The sequence below is a fragment of the Lepidochelys kempii genome, chromosome 9 (assembly GCF_965140265.1).
Source record: "Lepidochelys kempii isolate rLepKem1 chromosome 9, rLepKem1.hap2, whole genome shotgun sequence".
NCBI lineage: Eukaryota > Metazoa > Chordata > Testudines > Cheloniidae > Lepidochelys > Lepidochelys kempii.
Window position 1 is genome coordinate 49,707,339 of NC_133264.1, and position 24,434 is coordinate 49,731,772.

General features: G+C 43.0%; 1 protein-coding gene across 4 annotated transcripts in view; it reads left to right on the plus strand.

The window, feature by feature from the left end:
- The first annotated feature begins 1,151 nt into the window (after window positions 1–1,151).
- SENP2 (SUMO specific peptidase 2) overlaps window positions 1,152–24,434 on the plus strand; it is a 50,874-nt gene continuing 27,591 nt past the window's right edge. Inside the window, exons 1-5 of one of the 4 annotated variants that reach the window (XM_073360299.1) lie at window positions 1,152–1,334; window positions 18,152–18,207; window positions 20,117–20,250; window positions 22,556–22,631; window positions 23,256–23,337. In XM_073360299.1, the coding sequence (XP_073216400.1) occupies window positions 1,234–1,334; window positions 18,152–18,207; window positions 20,117–20,250; window positions 22,556–22,631; window positions 23,256–23,337 (449 nt within the window). In that variant the 5' untranslated portion in view covers window positions 1,152–1,233. Of the gene's footprint in view, window positions 1,335–11,064; window positions 11,141–13,835; window positions 15,808–18,151; window positions 18,208–20,116; window positions 20,251–22,555; window positions 22,632–23,255; window positions 23,338–24,434 lie in introns of those variants that run through there. The other 3 variants (XM_073360300.1, XM_073360301.1, XM_073360298.1) reach the window with 3 other exon arrangements.

Sequence of the window (24,434 nt, forward strand, 5' to 3'; positions counted from 1 at the left end):
CAAGCTGCCCTAAGTATCCATATAGCCAGCCAATCCAGTTCCCAGCTAGTGCCCTTGTGCTCTGTATCATTTCTTAAACCATACATAAAGCTGCTTTATTCAGCATTGTTCTTCCATATCTGCCCTGTTTGGCCTTGCTTAGTTTCAGGCAGTCCGACTCTGCAACATATTGTTGCAGATCCTCAGCATAACTGCTGTGAGTGCCTCCAGGCGGGGGGGGGGGGCAGGGACGCTTGGGCCTAGTACGCAGAGCTGCTGCGAGTGCCTCCAGGCGGGGGGGGGGGCAAGGACACCTGGGCCTAGTGCGAGGGGGCTTCATCAACACTTGTGGTCTTCCATCCCCTCGAGTTACCTAGTGGCCATGCCCCAGTGTCCCCAACACCTTCTTCAGCTGCTGGACACTGGATTCTTAGGCTCGCACCTCCCTGATCATTCAGTTATCCACACCAAGCATCCATCCACATAGATCCTCTATCTCTATTTTAATCACAATTCTTAACAAAGCAAGATGAATACAACAAAAGGGCGGGGAGTCGCTGGGTGCTGTTTCTGTTGTTAGAGTATTGCTTTGAGTCTCTCTCTCTCTGAGTCGTAGTTGTTACAAAGAATTGCTTTGAGAACAGACTGTCTTAGAATGTACTAACACAATTAGCAGCTTGCAAGTTTCACACACAGAGGGAGCGAAACAGTAGGGAAAACCAAGAGACCTCTTAATTAGTAATACCCTGGAATTTAAACCATGGGGAATCAAACTCAAACTCACTTGTGATTTTAATACAGAACTTCTTTAATCTGATCCAACAGCTGTTCAGTGGGGAGGGGGTTGTGCAGAGGAAGGAGCGTGTTTGTGGTGGACGGAGGGTGCCAGGGTTGAGAGCGGCGGCAAGAAGGAGAGGTGATCTGACTCGGCCAGTGGCTGGACGCCGGGGTCGGTGACGTACTGGGCGCTGAGCACGGCTCGCCAGGGCCCCTGGCCTTGGCCTGAGGCGCGCACTCCCACAGCAGAGGTGACGCAGAGGCTGGCGACGCTCTGTCCCCGCCTCTCCCTTGTCTCCCCCAATCACAGCCGACCAGGCCAATGCGGAGTGCGTTGTTGGGCGGGGCGACCTCGCGCTGGTAGAGGAGATTTAGACAGCAGGCTAGGAGCGCGCGCCTGCTGGGGGCCGGGCTCCGTCCGTGACGTCACGCAGTCGCGTGGATTAGACGCAATTCCGCCTCCATTGGCTGAGGCCTATGTACAAATGGCTGGTGGAAGCGCTGCGCTCCCTGGGCTTCCCCAGCGCCCCCCGCCGGGACACGCTACCCCCCACCCCGCGGAAGAGACGGTACCACAGGTCAGTGAGTCCCGCTGCTTGGCGGGCGGTTCTGCAGCCTCCCCTGCCCCGTCCCCCCAGCGGCCGGGGCCCCGCGCGCCCGGCGCCGTGTACTGGACTCTGGCGCGGGCTTGGTCCGTCTGGGGCCTGTTCCGTGCTCGAGCCCTAGCCTGAGCCGTCGGCATGGGAACGGACGCGGAGGCTGCTGTTGTACCGAGAGTCGGACGCCAGCCTCTTCTGCTGCAGTACCCTGGAGCTGCCGCCTGCGCCCGGCCGGGTCTGCTCCCCATCGCCACGGGACAGTGCTGGAGCGGGTGTGTTGCGCCTGGCGCGCCGCGCTGCAGCCTCGCATCCCCGCGTCTGGAGCCTATGCGCCTTCGGCCTCAAACCCAGACCCTGCATAATCGAAATAGCAAAGGCACTTGCTTCTGCCGGGCTCGGGGTGCACTTACTCCAGCTTTTCTAGGGCTGTAACATAAGGGTGGCCCTGCCCAGACATCCCACAGCCGCTTCCCATCGACTTCACCACAAGCAGCAAACCGCCCAACTTTTTGTGGTTGCATGTAATTTGCTTCCCACCAGCACTGATTCATGGAATGTATTTGAAAATGTTGTCTAACAGGCATTTGAACGACCTCATGTTGAGCTAATATAGGTGACCTAATGATGATGTAAATAAGGTCCTGAATAGTTGATTTTACGGAGTGTCATTGGTATGGGGAGAAGTGTCCGATCGTCTTTCATGAAGGCAACCATCCATGGCTTTTGAATTTTGGGGCAGTAGGTATATGCCGAGCATATTGAGTATGTCAGACTGTCTAATTGCTCTGTAGGTGAAAGCTATTATTTTGTAAATTCCTAGAGTTGGAGAATACATTGTAAAGAGTATGTTTTAAGAGATCAAAGCCATCAGAGATTTACTGAAATTTTGTTCTGACTTCTGCTCACTTCAAGCATCACAATCTTTGATTTAGCTAGGTCAGCTAATTTTGGGTGCTATTTCCTGTAGAAAACTAGCCTAATGGACCAATAGGTGACTCTGAGTAGAAGTGGTAGACCAGATATGCTCTGTAAGGTTTGATTCATGTTTGTTTCAAAAACTTTATGGCACAAGGTTATTTTGGAATGTTTAGCAATTAAAGCAATTAACTGGATATTCAACTTGAAATCTAAATAGTCTTAAACTGAGTACAGTGTTCCTACATTTAAGAACTTGAACAGGAGTTCCCTGTTGCCTCTTATGGTTTTATTCTTATTTTGAAAAATGTTTTCAATCCCTTATTGCTGTGTGTGAGACCCAACAAATAAAAGTAGGAACTGACTGTATAGAGGAAACAATGATACTGACTGGACGCACTGTTGTACCAATAAAATAAAAACCAGCAGGATCTTATTAAAGGGGAAAAGGCAAAATGCCACATTTATTGTAAATACAGAAAGAATCATAGTAAGCAGTTATAGCTATAACATTCCATTCAATTTCATATTTACACACACACCTTCTGCAAGGTTGTTATCATAGTTAGTAGCCTTAGAGTTGTTCATGCCAAGCCACTGGCCAGGTGGCCTGGACATGAGGAGGGATCAGGGCCTTGTCAGGTCAGATGCTCATCTGATGCTCCTGGAAGTTGGTTTTCAGAATCAGACCCCAAAGTTCTCACTTTCTAGAGTCCATTTTTATAGGAATTTCTTCCTATGCCAGTCTATAGGAATTGCTTCATCATGCTGTTGCTGAATCAATCAGCAGATCGCACATTCCTGACGGCTCCCTGCTGCCAGATGTTATCTTGTTCTTTGGTTCTCCCGTTCTTGAGGCTGTTGGGTGGATTCCAGTCTGCCTTCCGGGGGTCCTCTGGTTATTTCCACTTTATACCTTCTTCGGCCACTGGATTCTTAGGCTGGCACCACCCTGATCATTCAGTTATTATCCACACCAAACATCCATCCACATAGATCCTCTATCTCTATTTTAATCACAATTGTTAACAAAGCAAAATGAATACAACAAAAGGGCGGGGAGTCTTTGGGTGCTGTTTCTGTTGTTACAGAGTATTGCTTTGAGTCTCTCTGTGTGAGTAGTTGTTGCAAAGAATTGTTTTGAGAACAGACTCTGTCTTAGAATGTACTAACACAATTAGCAGCTTGCAAGTTTCACACACAGAGGGAGCGAAACAGTACCGAAAACTAAGAGACCTCTTAATTAGTAATACCCTGGAATTTAAACTACGGGGAATCAAACTCATTTGTGATTTTAATACAGAACTTCTTTAATATGATCCAACAACATTACTGTCAAAAACACAAGTGATACAACTGTGAAAGAGTTTTCTGGGTTTTTTGTACTTCAGTTACAGTAATCTTGGATGTTAGGTGGTAAATCATCTGAAAGTTGTGACTTTGAAATTGATGGTGTCTCTTTAACTAGAAGTGTTAGACTGCTATCTTCAAAGTGTTTACTGAGAACTACATAATTTTTTTTTTCCCCCCCCGTGGAGAATTTTTGGTTGTTTATCTTTACCTGTCAAAATCATAGTTGTTTAAACTAACAGTCTTGTTTGCTCTACTCCCACTCCTGCAGTGAACCATGAAGAAAGCCTTATGTGCATAGTGTCTAGGTTCCTGCACAGGATAACTCTGTAAAAAGTGACTGATGGGCAATATGAGAAATTGAACCATTGAAGCAAAAAACTGTGGTCCGTAGGATACTATCTAGTGCTTTATTCTGTTTTTTTTAAATATCTCCAAAGGGGCGGTGTGGGGTTTGAAATATCACTGTCACAAAGCTTTTTTTCCTGATATTCAGCCTGAACTTGATTTTTAATTTCATCCTATTAATTGCAGTTCTGTCCCCTTGTACTGCTCATTCTCCTCCCTTTGTGTTAAGTTTCCCTGTGTCTGAAAGGTTTGATCATATCTGTCTACTTGGGAGTCCTTTGCAACATTACTTCTTTAGGAGGAAAGATTAAAAATGTTTTTCTCTCTATGCATGCCCCCCTCTACCCTCAATGACTCTTACTGCTTTTCTCAGAATTTCCTTCAGTTTGTCCTTTTGGTGTTTACCTCAGTATCGGAATGCGGTATTCTGTCACTTTCAGTTTTGCTCTGGGGAAGTAACAAGATTGGTGTGTGTAATAGGAGAAGGATATCCTGCATATCCACAACCCAGTGCTGGATTTTAAACTTCTGACTTTTGAGTTCACAAGGCTGTCCAGGCTCAAGGTTACAGCACCTCCAATTTTGAACTAAGCTTCTATACTTCACCTATCACTGTGGGTTCTGAATCACGTTCCTTCTTCCAAAAGTAGTAGTAGTATGTAGGAAGCATCTGATTTCTGTTAGAAACAGTAGCTATGGAGAAGGTTCTTAAGGAAAGTAACTCCAAGAACCTAACTTTCCTATTTACTTTGAAATAAGTGATATTAACACTGTACTTGACTTCAGAGAACCAACTGGTGTATGAACTGGAATACTGGTTTCAATGTTCACTGTTTATACTCACTCAGGAACTTGGCTTTCATAGGCTCTGCAGGTGCCTGTTTCATAGCCTGATTAGGAAGACTCAAGTTTTCTCAGATTGTACTATGGTAATTCGTATTCAGGTCCATTGTGAGTAGGGCATTTCCCAGAATATTCAGACATTTGGTAGTGCTAGTTGTAGCTCTGATTTAGTATGCTGATTAAGAAAAAGGATCCACATGCATTCTTGAGTCCAGCATTTTCTAGTGTCCTCAGCAGCTTATCAAGTAAGCAACAGGACTTGTGCAGAGACGTGGCTTTTGACAAGTTCCGAATTTGAACTCTTACGCTCTACAGGCTTAACACATTTGGAAGTACTGCTTGATATGGTCAAAGGATCCTGCTTTCAAAAAGTATTAAAGCCTGAAGATGTGATTGTTAGAGCCCAGCAAATTTGTGGATATCTGCTTTATATCCGTGGATGTGGATATCCACGGACCATTTTTGTGGATTGGATATGGATACAAATTTTGTATCCACACAGGGCTCCAGTGATATTGATTGACATATCCTAGATAAACTAGCAATCTGATGGTTATCAATGGTGGTCATGGAGTCAAGATGAAAATAACCTGAGGCCTCTTCCAAAGTTTGTCCCATGATTGGTCATATTAGAAAACATGCTTTCAGTATTAGTAGTTGAGATGCCCTTTATCTCCGGCAGGATGTGCAAATCACCTTAAAGAGCTCACCATTTTATGTCTGTCTGTTCCAGAGTGTGTTTAACAAGAAAAGAGCCTAGCCAGCTGGGGCATGAGCTTATCAGACATCAATATAGGGCTGATGGTTAGAATTGTTTGCTTATCAGCTGTCTAAAGGGCAAGCACCTAGTAGTGCTTCCAGACTTCACTAGTTTCTAGTATTCAGTGCTGCAGCAGAATAGATTGGCCATGAAGGTATTACAGGGATCAGTGGCTTTTCTGTCAGGATGTGGTGTTATCCTGACCTAGACTGAGCAGAGAATCCTCTTGCTGGAGAGGGCATTGCATATCAAAGGAAAATCAGTGTGGAGATTGTACATCAGTGAGAGGGAGCTTGAACAGACAGCTGAACGCCTATACAGTGAGGCCTAGTCTATGGGAGAAAATTGCACTGGTTTAACGTAATGTAAACTTAAACCAGTGCAAAAGGCTGAGGGGGCAATCCATTATTCAAACCAATCTTATTTTGATATATCTTTAGGTTAAATTGAAATAAAGCCACTTTAATCCAAATGAAGCATCCCCATACAGAGGTCTGCACTAGTCTAACCAAATCAGGTTAAAGATCACAGTTTAAATTGTAGCTTTTTCATGTAGTTAAGGCCCTGAAGTTTTTGGAGTAAGCTTCAACTTTTCCTCCTTACATGAGGGAAGAACCTCCATCCCTGTGGGTAATGAAGAGCAGGTGCATGAACTCCCATAGAGATGGCCTAAGCAGCTTCTGTATATTTTTCCAGTTTGCTTAACCAGAAGATTCTACAAAAGTTTAGGAAGTTAGTGGATGAAGTCCTAATCCCAAATGTAGAAATGTGACAAATTCCAAAGTTTTATTAAATTGCCAGTAAGAAGGCAATTTGCTTGCTGTTTTATAAATGCTTCTCAATACCTTGACTATTAATCTCACTGTATGGTTACTGAGAGGCAAAAAATAAAGTCCTTCATGACAAATTTAGAATGTCATTGCTCTATTAGCATCCAAAAACAGAATAATTGCTAAAGCATGTCGTAGAGCAGGGAATTCACTTCTGGTGCCAGAGACTGCAAACAGAAATATTCTCATCAAAATACCGTTTGGCTTAGGGGACCAATTGCACTGAAACTTAAACTTGCTCCCCCCACTAAAACGTATTAAGAGTTACAAAAGTTTCATATGTGGAGCAAGCATGGCGTCACAGGTTACGCGCTCTGGGAATATAATCCAGAACTCTACTGTGGAAGATCCAACTCTAGGCTACTTAGCCCCTCTGTCAAAGTCATTGAGTTCAAGGCTACAAGGGACCATCAGATCATCTAGTTTGACCTCCTGTATATCAGACCATCAGCACCTATTCACCAAACGCAACAACCAGAATTAGACCAAAGTATTATGGTTCTCGGGAGACTAAACTGTTGTGTTCCAGGAAGAGAATAGGATGGACTGATGCACACCAACACCTGAGGCACTTGGAATGGCAGGGAAATGATTGAGAGAGAGAAACTGATAATCCTGGCAAATGACCTGCATCCATACACTGCAGAGGAAGACTAAAAATCCCCATGGTCACTGCCAATCTAGCCTGGGGGAAAATTCCTTCCCAACACCAGATATGGAGATCAGTTGGACCCTGAGCATGGGAGCACGAAAGAGCCATCCAAGCATCTCAGATAACATGGTCAGTGCCCCATCCAATGTCTCATGTTTAGTTGTGGCTATCCCTGATCCTTCCTTCAGAGGAAGGAGGCCAAACACTCTGTGTGTTGGGGGGAGGAGGAGGAGGTGGTGTCAGGGGGGAATCCTTCTGGACGCCCACGGTGGCTGGCTGAAGCCCTGAATCGTGAGCCTTTAGGAACATGTAACCAGAAGTGAGCACCAGGGCTGCTGAGCTCTGCCCCCTACTATTAGAAGCAACTCTGTTATACAATCACACTCCTAAATTTGTCCAGTTCTCTTAAAACTAAGTAAGTTGGTTTGCCCCTACAACTTGTACAGGGAGGCTGTTCTAGAGCCTCACTCTTCTGTTGGTTAGAAACGTTCTAATTTCCAGGCTGAATTAGTTCATGGCCAGTTTCTGCTGATTTTTCTTCTTGTGCCAAAGTCTTTGCCCTCTTGGATGTTTACCCCTCTGTATTTTTTGAGAGCAATCCAGTCCATTCAGCCTTCTTGTTAGGTTAAACAAGCCAGGATTTTCAAGTCTCCTCTCATAAGGTGAGCCCTTTGCAGAAGCTCTTCTCTGCATCTTCTTCAGTTTGAATTCATTGTTCCTGAATGTGGGTGACTGGAATTGTACACTGTATTCCAAATGAGGTTTTATCCACTGCCTCATACAATTGCATTAATACTTCCCTATCTCTACTGGAAATGCCTTACCTGATACATCCTAGGATTGTATTTGCCTTTTTCACAGCCACATGATACTTGGTGGCTCATAGTCATCCTGTAATCAACCCACACACCTAGGTCTTTCTCTTCTGTTTCCAACTGATGAGCCCCCAGCTTGTAGTAGAAATTTTTTATTAGATCCTAAATGCATGATCTTGCACTGTGGACTATTGAATTTCATCCCATTTCTGTCACTTTAGCCTTCAAGGTTATCCAGATCTTCCTATACAGTATTCCAATCCTCCTCTGTTTTGACGATGCCTCCTGACTTTGTTTCATCAGCAAACTTAATTTGCACACTACTGCCCAAAAAAGATCAGGTTAGTCTGGAATCATCTACCTTTGGTAAACCTATGTTGTATTCCAACTCCTTTACTGTTTACTGCCATGAATTGAATTATTTTTTTCTTTCAGTTAGTCTCACCTCAGTAGAATGCAAGGAACAAACAGGTCTAATTGCTTGGGTAATTTCCTCCCCTTTCTTAAACATAGATAAGACGTTAGTACCATATAACTGAATAGCTATCCCCGAATAGATTTAAGGGGTAAAAAAAAAAAATCTTTGCTACTGGACTAGCAATCTCATGTGCCAGCTCTTTCAGAGTTCTAGGATGGAAATTGTCTGTCTGGTTCTCCTCCCCTCTCTTCTCTCCCCCCCCCCCCCCCCCCCGTTTGAGTGCATTAAGCTCTTTAAGTTTTTCTTCCACCTCAGATGTGGTCATTTCAATTTCTGTGCATTCACTTCCATCAGCTGTCCTGCCTTGAGCCCATGTTCCAGATTATCCTTATGGAAAACAGAGGCAAAATATTCATTTAATTTTTGGGCCATAGCTAGATCCTATTTAATCTCCTTGCCATCTACACTGTATAACAGTCCAACTTAATCCATCCTCCTTCTCTTTATTTATGCAATTAAAAAAATCTTATTTTAATTTCCTTGCCAAGAGCTAATTCACCTTGACTTTTAGCAATTCTCACTTTATTCCTACCTTTTCTAATCTCCAGATTGTAGCTTCCTTCGCAACCCTTTTTTTTGCATTCCAAGTAGGCTCTCTTCTGAGAATGGAGTCCCCAGTCACACACAGCTGTCTCTTCCTGGTGTTAGTATGAATCTGTCCTATGTTTTCTCCCAGTCCAGTGTACATCATCCTCATTTGCCCTTAAGAGGGACCAGCGCACCTCTCCATCATTTTGTTCTCTCCTGCAGGGACTAGCTTCCCTTTTCTTCTTTGCCACTCTGTCGTTCCCCCAGTGCAACAAAGGTGTTACCCAACTCAATTTCGCTACCACTAGCTGGTTTCTTCCTCTGCCTTGTCCTAGTGGTCATGGTCTTCCATGGATCACCATCCTCTTCTGGCAGCTTGCCCTCCAGGTCTCTTTGTTCAGCAGGTGTCTGCAGCTCTTGAGTTGTTTTGTGCCACTTCCTCTCTCTCCTCTCCTGTATTATGCCTTGAAATCTGTCTGAATTCTATCGTCATCTCAGCTGCATTTCTAATCCTTAGATCTTCTCTCCAATGAGCTGTATCAGGTGATGTTTCATACATAAGTAGCTTCTATCAGATAACTACTCAAGGATGATGTACATACTTCAGCTTCTACATCTGGCCACCTTTTTAGTCTCGTCGTCTCCTCCTTGGGTCACTTCTAATGCTGCCTCAGTAGCCATTGTTGTCTTCTAGTCCTAGACTGTGTTTCTAGAACAGTGGTTCCCAAACTGGGGTTCTTAAAAGGTTACAGGGGGTTCTCAGGAAAAAATTCCCTAATGGTGGAAAGAGCTGTCCCTAGGGATAGCATGGGGCCAGCAGCCCGGAGCCCCTGGACTTCATGAGCTAAGCAGATCAAAGCAAGCATATCTATCACACTGAGGAGATTTAAACTTCAAGACTCCTTGTAAGAAATGGAAAGGGAGGTGAATATATTTTGCTGTTATTAAAATTAAATAGGCAGCTAGTATTTTTAAAAATTATGAAGAACAAGTTTAAGCTTTGTTGTAATGTGCGTTGTTTGCCTGGACTGCTCAAGACCTGAATACTTGTGTAGGAGGAACTCTTTGAGTTGGCTTCTTAAATACCTTCATGCTGTTTCACGTCTGATAGTCCTTGATGAAACATAGGAGCCTTGTCTTCTAAAAGGCTAATTCAAAGTGATACAAGCTATGAAAGTGAGATTTTGGAAGAGTGTTGCTGTTTTCATAATGTAATCAAAATACTGTAATGATTGATAAATAGTGTGTAATAAGCATGTCATAAAAACAAATTTTATATTTCCAAGATCAGTGCTTTTATAACTTATACTCAGGTAAAGGAGAAAATCCCTGGAAATATTCATTTTTTAGGAGGGGGTTCACAAGACTTGACATTTTAGTGAAAGGGGTTCACAGGTTGTTAATGTTTGGGAGCCACTGTTTTTCTTATCCTCCCACAAACTCCACTGTAAGCTGCTAGCTGTCTGTGTGACAAATATTTGTTGTGGGCTATATTTGTAAGATAGTTCTAGTTGTGCATATGTAATGCTGAAACAAGGACTGCTCATGCATATGTAATGTCAAAGGACTTGGTTGTGTCTTTGTCTAGTGGGGCAGTCCACAGAAAAGTGTGTGTTTGTTTTTGTTTTTTTTTCTTCTGCTGCCAGCTAATGTAGTTAGTCCTCTGGCTTAAGTGGCAGAAATCTGTGCTGATGGGTTTAAACTCCGAGGTTTGAAAGAGGAAGTAAGGAAGGGATTAGCTGCACATAATTTGTTTTTCTATGTTGCTTTTTTAAAAAGTCTCTCTTTTGGTAAACTGTGACAAGAAATCTGTTTAGGTTGCAAAGTCAAGCATTCATAAATCAGGAAATGTCAGATTGCTGGAGTGGAGGGTGCTTTACCAAAAGTCTCTTTCTTTTTCCTCTGGAGAGAAACCCTGCATGGAGCCCCTTAGTTCTATAGCTGGTTTTTGTTCTTGATCAGTGCTTCACTTCCTGTTACATGTGCACATCAGGAGCAGACTGTAGTATTCATAGCATAGGCAGTGCAGTTACAATGGAAGAAGGGTGAAAAACTATGGATTGGGGTTGGGCAAGGGTGATTAAATGAGGGAGGGAGAAACACTTCACCATTATTGTACTGTACATCTGGAGTGCAGTATTAATCTCTTTGCAATTAACAAATGAAAATTTGACTTCTTTTACAGCCTTAAGTTGTATGTCCCAACCAACTGCCCTCCACACTGGTTTGGAAAAAAGGGTATGAAAAGGACAGGGCCTGATCTTACGTACGTATATGTAAGGGTTGTTCCATGAATATAAAGCCTGGCTCTTTTGTGCAGTTATTAAAGAAAGTAAAATACATGTTACAGTGATGAACATTGATGGGCTCTATCCTGTCAAAGCAGGAGGGACACTAACATTTGGCTTACTGGGAGTGCTGGCTCCTACATCTGGTTCATCTAAGTTTAAAATCCTGATACAGTTTTTTAGCTTGCGTTTCAAAGGCTACCTGACATGTGGCCCTTACTCTTCCCTCCACCAAGCCAGTGATTAAAGGTTAAATTGTGACAGTGAAAGATAGGTGATATCTAGGTGTCTTTTTTGGGGGGTATGGAGGGGGAAGTAAACTCAGGGTTCCTGCTGGTCTTTGCTCACTGGCTACTGTTACTCCTCTGATGGTTAGAGGAGTGAAGTTCTGAAACAGCCTTCCAAGGGGAGGCAGTGGGGACACAAAACCTAACTGGTTTCAAAACTGGAGGGAATGGTATGATTGCCATATATGGGGTCAGGAAGGACTTTTTGCCCAGCTCTGATTGATAATCAGACCCTGAGATATAGGAGACCCACCAGCCAGACACCTGGAAAAGAATTCTCTGTAGTAACTCAGAGACCTACCTATCTAATATCCTATCTCTGGCTGTTGAAGTTATTTGCCAAGAGCAGGCAGAGATGGCTGGGCCATCTGTCACTTTAGGCAGAGACCCCGGGTTTCTTTAACCTTCCTCTGCAGCATGGGGCACGAGTCACTTGCTGGCTTGAACTAGAGCAGGGGTTCTCAAAATTCATTGCACCGCGACCCCCTTCTGACAACACAAATTACTATATGACCCCAGGAGGGAGGACTGAAGCCTGAGCCTACCTGAGTCCCCACTGCCCCAGGCAGGAGGGCCAAAGCCCAAGCCCCACTGCCCTGGGTTTGGAAAGCCAAAGCCAAAACCCAAGGGCTTCTGTAACGTGAGCCCCACCACCCAGGGCTGAAACCCTTGGGCTTCAACCTTGGGTGGTGTGGGGCTCGAGCTTTGGCTTCGGTTCTGGCCTCGGGCTTCACTTTGGGGTCCCAACCCACAGTTTGAGAACCGCTGAACTTGAGTAAATGGTGGATTCTCTAACTTAAACTCTTTAAATCAAGATTTGAGGACTTCGGTAATAGACCCATAATCTCTGGCTGAGTTACTAGAGTGGGTGGGTGAGGTTCTGCAGCCTATGATGTGCAGGAAGTCAGACTAGACTCATGATGGTCTGTTCTGGCCTTAAAGTCGGAGTCTATGCTTGAGAATTTCTGACTTTCTTCAGGCCTGGTCTATGCTACAAAGTTAGGTTGACTTAACTACATTGGTTGAGGCTGTGAAAAATGTGATTAAGCCCAGGTACTTGGAAGGAAATCTGTTACTGTGTTTTTAAGGGCATAGGGCTTGGGAGCCTTGCAGAGAGGACAAGTCAAGGCTCCCGTCTCACCCAGCCAGTTGGGGATGAGCTGGGAGAAGAGGACCAGGAATAAATGCCTCTTCCTTCATAGCAGGGCAGACATCAGCAGGAGAAGACTGGCCCACAGAACCCACTGAGCCTGAGGACTAATTGGGGAGGTGGAAGGGTTCAGCTGAAGGAGAAGCTGGCTAAGGCCCTACAGCTGACTAACTTCCACCCCAGCTCAAAGGAGGAGAGCTGGGGCTCCTAGCTTAAAGAGAAGAAATAGTAACTGCCTGAACTACTCCGCTCCAGGAGGAGGGCTGGGGCTCCTTTTTAAGGAAACAGAGGTGAAAGGTAACCCAGAAGGTATGAGGAAGAGGGACCAGAAGGCAGGTTTCAGAGAGAACCTGAATGCCAGAACCACCTTCTGTTTGGGGCTTTTTGTCAGGATTTGTTAGCCTAAAAAGATAACAAGGATAAAAAGGATTGAACTCTGTGAACCACTTGGAGGCTGAGCCACTTGAACCCTGGGAGAGCCAGAAAACACTGGGGAGGTGCCACACTCGGACAGCAGGGCGTGCTACAGAGCCGTCATACCCGGTCACAGGTCCTTAGAAATAACTAGGAAAAATAGGTTTCAGAGTAACAGCCATGTTAGTCTGTATTCACAAAAAGAACTGGAGTACTTGTGGCACCTTAGAGACTAACCAATTTATTTGAGCATAAGCTTTCATGAGCTACAGCCAATGAAGTGAGCTGTAGCTCACGAAAGCTTATGCTCAAATAAATTGGTTAGTCTCTAAGGTGACACAAGTACTCCTTTTCTTTTTAGGAAAAATAGGTAGTGGAGGTGTGTTAGTGTCCCTAGTGGGAGCTTGGGAGACGTGAAGAGGGGACAGCAATGTATTAAGTGTGTTTTTGTTTGTTTGTTTGTTTTTTTCCCCCAGTTGATTCCTTTGCCTACTTCTGATTTGATCCCCTTACTTGACAGGTTAATTTCAGAAGTTTAGGTCAAGTATGATGGCAGCATTTATGATAAAGGATAAAAAATTATAAGGACAAACAACCTGATCAAGTTCAAAGTATGGCTTCAGCTTATCTTCCCCTTTTCTTGTGGCTTTGGAACTCTAACATACATACTTCAAGCGGGGGAGGTGTCTGATTTTCAGAAAGCATTGAGTGCCCACCCTCTGAGAATCAGACTCCTTCAGAGTGTCTCAAGTAGGGTGTCAAAAAATTGCAGCACCCAGGATTACTAATCACTCTTGAAAATCTTGGCCGTTGTATTCTGAAGTTTTCACTTTAATATGCTGAGGCTAATTCTAAGACTTTATGCAAACAGTGATTTAAAACCTCAGTTGAAAGCTAAAGAAACCAGTTCACACAGGAATGTAAAGACACCATCAAATCCTTCCCCAAGCAACTCCAAGAAAAACTCTACATCATTCCCTGCAAACCCACTCCCCAGAACCTTCTACATTCCTCCTTAGGGAACCCTGGCAGACCCATCATATTTGGCCACGGCACTCCTACTGAAGGAATATCAGGATTTACAGAAACCACTCACTATCTCAGATCGCTTACCTCAGCTTCCTCCAAAATAGTACCATCTCCTTCCAGAAACTCTGCAAAATTAGCAGCCTCCCACAGATTACTATTTGTCACCTCCCTGTACACCACCATCCTTCCCCATAATGGCATTGCTATCTGTCTCTTATACCTACAGGATAATGTACAACACTTGGAAATCTACCCTAAACTTCTCACTAGACTCATCCATTTCATTCTCTCACAACAACTTCGCATTTAACAATGAATACTTAGTACCCATGGCTTTTCCTAAGGTTTGGACTAAGATGGCTCCCCCAGTATCCCAACCTCTTCATGGGCCACCTCAAAGAACTTCTGGAAAAATGCACCATGAAACCAATGATATACGCTGAGATACATCAATGATATTTTCATTCTCTGAACAGGTGATCTAAACTCACTCATAGATTTCGTCTATAACTTCAACCACCACCCATCCATCAAACTCTCCAGAACAGTCCCACACCAGCATCAACTTCCTGGACACTATGGTGAGCTTCAACAATGGAACTCTACAAAGACTAGTTACAAGAAACCCATGGATCGCTACCATTACCTTCACAGATCCAGCAACCCCCCAGCACACCAACAAATCCGTTATCTACAGCCAGGCACTACGGAATTCTTCTCTGAAGAGAGGTGTATATCCCAGATGTCTTTAAAACTGCTTTCACTGAACGAGGATGCTCCAACAGAGAAGTAGATCGCATCATGGAAAAGGGACACCCAAATGCCCTGAGAACATGCTTTAATACAGAAAAAGAAAAAGAAACCCACTGACCGCACACCCTTGTCACCAATCACCCCACACTTGAAACCTGTACAAGGTATCAGACAATTGCAATCCATACCTCATCCAGGCATCAAATGCCCCAACAACAATGTGGGTGAAACCAGACAATTCCTGTGCTCTCGAATTAACACTCTCAGAAAAATAATAAAAGGCAAAAAACACTATATCACCTAGGGGTGAACACTTCTCAGAAACTGACTCCTCTATATCTGACATCTCAGTCCTCATCCTCAAAGGAAACCTGCACAACACCTTCAAAAGACAAGTCTGGGAACTTAAATTTGTGTATGTTGGACACTAAAAACCATGGAATTAACAGAGAAACTGGTTTTATGGCTCATTACAAGAAGTTGTAACACACTTCGCTGCATGTTAACCCTTATTGCCCACTTTAAGTGGTCTTCTACAGCATGTATGAACCCTATATGCTTAATAATCTGTCCCAACTTGTATTGGGTTTAGACACCTTGGTTTACCTTCTCCAGACCTGAAAAGCAAGTCCGTGAAGCTCAAAGGCTTGTCTCTTCCACCAACAGAAGTTGGTCCAATAAGATATTACCTCACCTATCTGGTCTCATATCCTGGGACCAACATGGCTACAACACTGCAAAGAAACCAAATGCAAATATTATGTTTGCAAATGTTGAGTTGTCATAAATATAAAGGGAAGGGTAAACATCTTTAAAATCCCTCCTGGCCAGAGGAAAAACCCTTTCACCTGTAAAGGGTTAAGAAACTAGGATAACCTCACTGGCACCTGACCAAAATGACCAATGAGGAGACAAGATACTTTCAAAGCTGGAGGGGGGGAGAAACAAAGGGTCTATCTGTCTGTGTGATGCTTTTGCCGGGAACAGAAAAGGAATGGAGTCTTAGAACTTAGTAAGTAATCTAGCTAGATATGAGTTAGATTCTGTTTTGTTTAAATGGCTGAGAAAATAAGCTGTCCTGAATGGAATGTAGATTCCTGTTTTTGTGTCTTTTTGTAACTTAAGGTTTTGCCTAGAGGGATTCTCTGTTTTTGAATCTGATTACCCTGTAAGGTATTTACCATCCTGATTTTAGAGGTGATTCTTTTACTTTTTCTGCTATTAATATTCTTCTTTTAAGAACCTGATTGCTTTTTCATTGTTCTTAAGATCCAAGGGTTTGGGTCTGTGTTCACCTATGCAAATGGGTAAGGATTTTTATCAAGCCTTCCCCAGGAAAGGGCGTGTAGGGTTTTGGAGGATTTTGGGGGGAAGAATGTTTCCAAGTGGGCTCTTTCCCTGTTATATATTTGTTAGACGCTTGGTGGTGGTGGCAGCAATAAAGTCCAAGGGCAAAAGGTAAAATAGATTGTACCTTGGAGAAGTTTTAACCTAAGCTGGTAAAAATAAGCTTAGGGGGTTTTCATGCAGGTCCTCATATCTCTACCCTAGAGTTCAGAGTGGGGAAGGAACCTTGACATGAGTCTTTCAACCCTGTGTTGGTATTTGCATCAGTAGCCCTATTGAAGACTAAAACAGGAGGAACAGTAGAACAATGAGAATTAAAAAGTGAAAAAAGTAAGCATTATTAAAGATATTATCAAACTTTCTAAATAAGGGCTTGGAAATAGTTTATTAAACTCTCTCCCAAACAATGGATTGATTAAAGATGGCAATTGAATGATGTGGTTTAATCATTGCTTCTTGTTGCATCCTTGACTGCGTGTTTATTGACTGTTAACTCCTGGCTCACTGTATTATCTTTGAACTTATCTGTAAAGCACATAGCAAATTAGCACTGCATAAGAAAGGAATAGGAAACAGACCAGAGATGTTTTACCCAGAATGGAACTAATGAGACAAGAAGTGATATCAGGACCTCACACTATGACATAAGCTAGATCAGCAATAGTACAGCTTTGCACAAGACTTTTGCAACCATAGCTATGTTGGTCACAAATCACACCTTATCACATCCGTGACAGACACAGCCAGCTGGCAAAAATTGTAGTATAGACCAGTGGTTCTCAACCAGGGGTCTGGGGCCTCCTGCAGGGCCACAAGCAGGTTTCAGGCGGTCCGCCAAGCAGGACCAGTGTTAGGCTCACTGGGGCCCAGAGGAGAAAGCCTAAGCCCTGCCGTGCAGGGCTGAAGACTGGGGCCCTGAGCCCCGCTGCCTGGGACAGAAGCAGAAGCCTGAGCAACTTAGCTTCACTGGGGGCCCCAGGCAATTTCCCTGCTTGTTACCCCTTAATGCTGGCTCTGGTTTTAAATGCAGAAAACAGTTGTGGCACAGGTGGGCCATGGAGGTTTTTATAGCATGTTGGGGGGGGCCTCAAAGAAAAAGGCTGAGAACCCCTGGCATAGACTTGACCTGAGGTGGACTAAAACCATTTGAAATAAATCACTCACTTCCCAGAAAAGGGGAAATATGAAGTCCAGCTTCCCTAAAACCAGGTAGGGAGCTATTCGACAAACTTTAAGATCTAACTTTGCATTCTTGAAGTCTTGCAAAAGGTTACACTCTTAATGAACCAGTTTTGTCATTTTGAAACCGAGCATCTTATATATCTGAGACTGACTTTAGGAAACTGGTGCAAGGGAACAGTCACTTCACTGGCATAGCAGCAAGTGTAACTTAAATGTTTATGAATTTGAGTGTAGTGGCTTTTTCCTATCTCTCTTCTTGTATTCCAGTCAAGATTCTATTTGTAACTCATTTTAATATAGATTATGTAATGATTTTTAGGGTCTTAATCCTGTGTATAGTCATCTCTATTGAACCCTAATTGTATTAAGGCTGACACAACTATTTCCTTTTTTTGAGGGAGGAGACAAACTTTACCCACATGTGCATTGTGCTCTGCAACTAGTAACAAACTTAAATGAACTCTATACAATTACATTACCTAAATGTGAGCATCTGCCTGCTTTTGCCTTTGTGTTACTGGATGCATATGGGGCACATGACTTAAGGTGCCTAGATGAAGTCATGTCTGTGTTCATGGGGCACTCCTTGGGACCCTTCCTAGTATGTGCACAGATTGTGTTGGTCAGTTCTGCAGTGGCTATAGCGTTATGGGACTTCAATAGATTCCTGTATGGAAATCTATGCAGTCTTGAGGGCTGGCTGTAAAGAGATGCCCTGGGGGCAGGTAAACTAATTTGGGTTGTATTTGGAGACTCTAAGGGAGGGAACTTATTTAGAACACTAGTCTGTTGCTACAAAATAACTCTTTGGTCTGTTCTTTCCTCAGCATTCAGTCATCTGTGGAGGACCCTAACCAGAGGCAAGCAAAAAGACAAAGATTAGGTATTGTATTAGCGCTTCTCACTACTTGTGTAACGTGCGGTGGTTGGTTGTTTTTTTTTTTTTTAAAGACTTAGATCTTTCTCATGTACCCAAGAGACCAGAGCTTTTATTTATATATTTATGAACATGGAAATAACCTGCGTGGTTCTCCAAACCCTGCTCCTTCTGGAAAGGCACTCTAGTTGTATAGATATCCCCATTAGTTCCTGATGATCCCCTCTTGTGGCCAAGTCCCACCCATGTTACATATGGAAGTGGCTGATTTACTGCGGGGTGCTGTACTGCACGCTGCCACTGTGGAGGGGAGAGAAGTCTGTGGTGCTGCAGTACACAAAGTGCCACTGGACTTATGGCCTGAGCACACAAACTTCAGGAAGTGCAGGGAGGAGGCATAGAGGCTAGAGCAGGGCATAACACTTCTTTGGAGCATTTCAGATCCCAATCATATGCTCCTTGCTGCCTCTGTTCTTCACTTCCTGATTCTGACACAAATAGCATTTGTTTTTAACTGGGTGGAAAAGAATTCTGAGCTGCATGTGGTGAGGGGTGTCTGAGCCTAAGCGGGATTTGGGAAGGGATTCTGAGCTTTTGAGAGCCTAAGCAAGGAGAAGCAGGGTTTTCTTTCTAGGGGATAGTTGCTTGGGTGTTCTGGAGCTGGTTGCAAGGAGCTGATGGAGTTGGGAAGGTTCTGAGTTGGGAACTGGAAAGGCTAGGTTGAGTTATACATTATATATGAGTTGGAGAGGAGGAGGAAAAGGTAGAGTAGAGCTAGATTACAAGGGGAGAGACTGGGACTAGGAGGGTGTAGCAAAGCTGTCATGGATGGATACACTCTGTCCTTGACAATGAAGTGTTCCATTCCTTCCTGAAAAGAGGAAGGAATAGGGAGAAAGAAGAGGGCACTCCTATTTTTGCCTTGCACTTTCCCATTAACCTCCATTAGCTCTCACCAAAATACTTCTGTGTGGTGCCTTAATACTGACCCATTTTTCACTTAGTCTGCACCCCCAGCCCCCATGCAATCTGCAGCTCCACCACTTTTTAGGCACCAGCTGCCTCTAGATAGTTAAAACAGAGCAGATGTTGTTGCTATCTGAAATGACTTGAGATTGCTGACTAGTTTGGTCCATCTCTTGACTGAAAAGATGGAGATGTGGACACTGAAGTCCTTTCTGCTTAAGGTCTACTTCACAGCACAAGTACTGAAGGAAAAGTAAGATCTGTCTTTAGTTATTTTGCTTGACAAAGGACATTGCTGTTCTCCCTGAGAATACTGGCTGTCACTTAGTGGTATCATCATAATTTAATGCATTTTTGAGGGTTAGAGAAAGCTCCAGGGGAAACCAAAATTATAAAAAAAAAAGATGTTTTGTTCCACCACTACTACCCCTCATTTTGAACAGTGGACAAGTCTCTGAAAACAGAGCGAATTGGTATCTAACAATTTTAACTAATATTTTTGAACAATACATCGCATGAAACTTTTACGCTTAAATATCATACTCCTATTTTCAGAAAAATGCTGACCTCTAGAAATAACTTAATTTCTGACTTTAAAAAAACCACCCTGTTCCGGTAGAGGATGCAGAGCCAAAAATAACTGCTAACCTTGAGGACTACCATCAGGCTGACTGTTGCTTTTGTATTTTCAATATTAAAAATAGTCTTTGAAAAGCTGGTCTTCTATAGTTTAAGGGTTTACTGTTTTCCCAACCAGTCAAGGATACTTGTAAATAAAGCCTGAAAAGATAAAGATATTGATAATGTTGTGAATAACCTGAAGTGTGAACTATTGCATGCAATGATACTCTAGCTGAGAGTGCTTACATTTAAACAGGGAAAAAATCCTTATGTAGACCAAATGTTTTATGGCTTTCCTGTTTTTTTATTGTGGGTTTTTTTTTTAAAGATTATGTTATCTCTAAATTGACGAAGACTGTACAAGGAGTTGCCAATCTAATTAAATTGCCATCCCAGCTGACAAGTAGGTACCTGAAGACATCAGTTTGTAATGGAGCTCAAACTGCAGAATCTATGGATGAGGTTAGTGGAGATTCTGGGCATAAGATTGTTTCTAGCTGTAATGTTTGAATACATGCAACACAAAATAAATGAATGGGACCAGTCTCCTTGGTGACTGCATAGAGTTGGGTTTGGTCAAAGGTCATAAGGGCTGGTGGTATGTTACTTTTAAGATCATAGGTATTGCCTGGTTCAAGTTTGAATCCTCCATTAGAGCACTTGTTGTTGAGACTGAACTTATGCTGTTTTACTCCTGGACATCTTTACAGTATTTTAAATGTACATATTATACTATCTGGTACATTTTCCTATGAATTGTGTTGTGATTTTGCTCTCAATCTTGTTGTATTTGAAGAGCCCACATGCCTCCTGTCCTGGTAACTATATGAATAAGTATTTCCTGAATAAATGGCTCTACTAGATACACTTGCATGCCTGTATCTAGTGTACTCAACTGGTATTTAGGTGCAAAGTGTACAAAAGCTCCCCTCTACTTAACTTGCATGTCTGTGAGCCAGACTCTTCAATTTGCTAGGTTGGATAATCTGGTTTATTGTCTTCTGCCTTATCAGAGCCAGTAGGGCAATCCAAAGAGATTTAGGATGTTCTAGTCTGGATTCTAAATAGCATGTAAATTGCTAGTTTATACAAACAGTTTTGTTTTCAGGGAACAAGCTGCTGGTTTTAGGAAGACATTGTCTTGGAGATGATTGAGAGGAATTCAAGGATAGAACTCAGTTCTTTAATTTATGTGAAGTCTGCTCTAAAGATTGTTCACCTGCTGTAATTCTAAAAAAGTCTTTCAAGGATCAGAAAACCTTATTCAAGATTATTTATTATGTGGTTGTGACGGGTTGGATTACAGAAACTCCCTTGGGAACTGCCAACTGATGTGCCAAGACTACTTCTGCCCGTGCTTTCCCTGCCCTCCCAGCCAACCTGCCTGGTTTGAGCCAGACCTGCTAGCCTGCTGCAAACCCAGACCCAGGTCTGAACCTGAAAAGCTGTAGGTTTAAACTGAAAGCAGCTTAAGAAGTGTTCCTGTCTTTAGCGCTCAGATGCCCAACTCCCAATGGGGTCCAAACCCCAAATAAATCCATTTTACCCTGTATAAAGCTTATAAATTGTTCGCCCTCTCTAACACTAATAGAGAGAGATGCACAGCTGTTTGCCCCCCCCCCCCCCCCCCCGGTATTAATACATACTCTGGGTTAATTAATAAGTAAAAAGTGATTTTATTAAATACAGAAAATAGGATTTAAGTGGTTCCAAGTAGTAACAGACAGAACAAAGTGAATTACCAAGCAAAATAAAATAGAACATGCAAGTCTCTGTCTAAAAAAACTGAATACAGATAAAACCTCACCCTCGGAGGAATTCCAGTCAGCTTCCTTTTACAGACTAGTCTCCTTCTAGTCTGGGTCCAGCAATCACTCACTGCCCCCCGTACTCCCATAGTTACTGTCCTTTGTTCCAGTTTCTTTCAGGTATCCTTGGGGTGGAGAGGCTCTCTTGAGCCAGCTGAAGACAAAATGGAGGGGTCTCCCATGGGCTTAAATACACTTTCTGTTGTGGACACCCCTCCCTCCCCCTGTGTAGAATCTAGCTACAAAATGGAGTTTTGGAGTCACATGGGCAAGTCACGTGTCCATGCATGACTGTTTTTACAGGCAGCAGCCATCGCCCATATGCTATCTTGAATGTCTCCAGGAAGACTTCTTATGTGGATTGGAGCCTTCCAAGATGCATTGTGCGTTAAGTGCTTCTTGACTGGGCACTTAGCTTGCAAATTCCTTTCTAAAGAAGCTGACCAAATGCCTTACTAAGGTTATTGAAAATCAAACAAGTATACAGCCAATATTCATAACTTTGAATACAACAATGACACATGTATACAAATAGGATGAATAAATTCAGTAGATCATAACCTTTACAGAGATATGTTACATGGCATATGTAGCATAAAATATATTCCAGTAATGTCAGATATACATTCATAAGCATATTTCCATAAAGCCTTATGGGGTGCACCGTCACAGTGGTAGCTCCTCAGGGGATGAGTGTAAAGTCAATGGGGTTTGTGCTCAGAATTCATTTAAGTGGGGTTTTTAAAAGGTGCACATGTGGACTTTCTAGGATCTAAAGTGTTTTTTGTTTTCTTAAATAAAAAAAAGACACGTTGTAGAAACTGCAGAGGCCTATGTTCTGCCAGTCTGGGTCACTGGATGAATAGCATGGTTTAACTCTCTAATTTGAGTGAGTAGGGTGTGAGGTTGCTTTGATCCACATCCAAATTACATTTAAATGGTTCCTTGTTCTTTTTAAGACTTTTTCAAATGCTTCTGATTCTTCGACTGACAGACTGATAGACTCTGCACCTGGAATAGAAATGCTACAACTGGGTAAGACTGACATGAAGCCACCACTTTTTCTTCCTTCCTCTTTTCCCCTATATACTCAAATACCCAGCAGGTGGTATACAGCAGCATTAATACTTTCCATTTGTATAATGCCTCTTGTGTAAGACTTTTAAAGTGCTTTATAATTCTGAATTTGGTAAGAGGAATACCTCTATAAAATCTAGAACACCACAGGATGAACTCTTGCTTTCGTTCCTGCTTCCTTCCATTGCTACTGCCAGATATTTTTGTTGCAGGCATTTCAGCATTAAGTGTTACAGCCTTCTCTTATGATGTGCATCATTCCTGATGGCTGTGCCATTAGTGTAAAGTGTTCCTGGAAATCTTCCTAAACGGTATTATGTAATATATGATGGACTTGAAATAGAAAAGCAATAGTCTTATGGAGCAGTTTCTATTCAGACAAGTCACTTCCTTTGTTGAAGTGGCAGCTGAAAAAGACAGACAATGCTCTAGTGTAATACCTAAAATCTTTTAAGTAAGTTTACATGTTGGCTTAACGTATCTAAACTAAAATGCATTCATTTTTTGTGAGGGTTTTATAAATATGAACTTCTGAGACTCACTCCCCTCTCGCAACTACTAATGGCTGGTATTTTTTCATAGATAAGAAAATATCTTGTGGCGCTAGAGTTGGTCCCAGTAAAGAGACAGTACCTACTACTTGCAGGACTGTGCCTTGCCTGAGGTAAAATTCTTGTGGTTGTCTTATATCCTCCCCTCACCACCACCTCTCCCCCCCCCCCACCCCCAAATCAGCATCCTGTACACTCCTCCAGAATGTAGGTGTCTGCCCACATTTGTTGCCTAATATCTTCTTCTTTTTTTAAAATATCCATTTATATATAGTAGTGCTTGGCTCTTTCCAAATGCAAAGTATTACCAGGCACTCCGCTGAACTGCAGTACTGTTTCTTATCAGTGTATTAAACTCTCTTAAATTTGTACAGCTCAATGCTAAGTAGTAATGAAACTAGTCCAAAAGGAAAGATTTGGGTAATAAGTATGTAAAGAAATCTGTGAAGCTGGCTTGCACATTTTTCCTCCTAAAGATGAACTCACTGCTGGCATCAAAAACTTCAGGTGGGAGGGAAATTGCACACACAAAATAGACCTAGGGAGGGTGAGACAGAGCCTGGGGAAGAGCTGGGGAGGCGGAGCAAAGATGTATGGGGGAACCTTGCGAAGGCCAGAGGATGTGTTTGGGATGATTGGGTGGAGAAGTGGGATCTGGTAGTGTGAAGAGAGAGGGAAAGTTATGATTTGTGTCCATTCTTGAGCTTGTGGGGACAAAGGAATCGGGAATTTTAAAGGGGCAAATAAAAGGGGGATGTCTGGGGACAAAAGATTGGAGGCTTTCAAGGAACAAAAATGTAGGAGTTTTGGGAGAAGAGTATGGAATTTGCAGGGATGGCGATAGGAAGAATTTGCAGGGGTGTGGAATAGTATCTTGTTTGAGAGAGGTTTTAATTACAAAAAACTTGTTTCGGAGTAGCAGCTGTGTTGGTCTGTATCGGCAAAAAGAGAAGGAGTACTTGTGGCACCTTAGAGACTAACCAATTTATTTGAGCATAAGCTTTTGTGAGCTACAGCTGACTTCCTTGATGTAAATTATCCAAGATATAATAAAGGATGGGGGTCCCCTGGTTTTGCATGAGGTGTTCTGTTTAGATGACACTACTGGAACAGTCTTGATGCAGTTTTCTCCAAGGTGTTAGAGACGGCAATAATTGGAAGGAAATGGGCCAGGATACTGTGTAATACTGCTGTTTGCCTCCTACCCCAA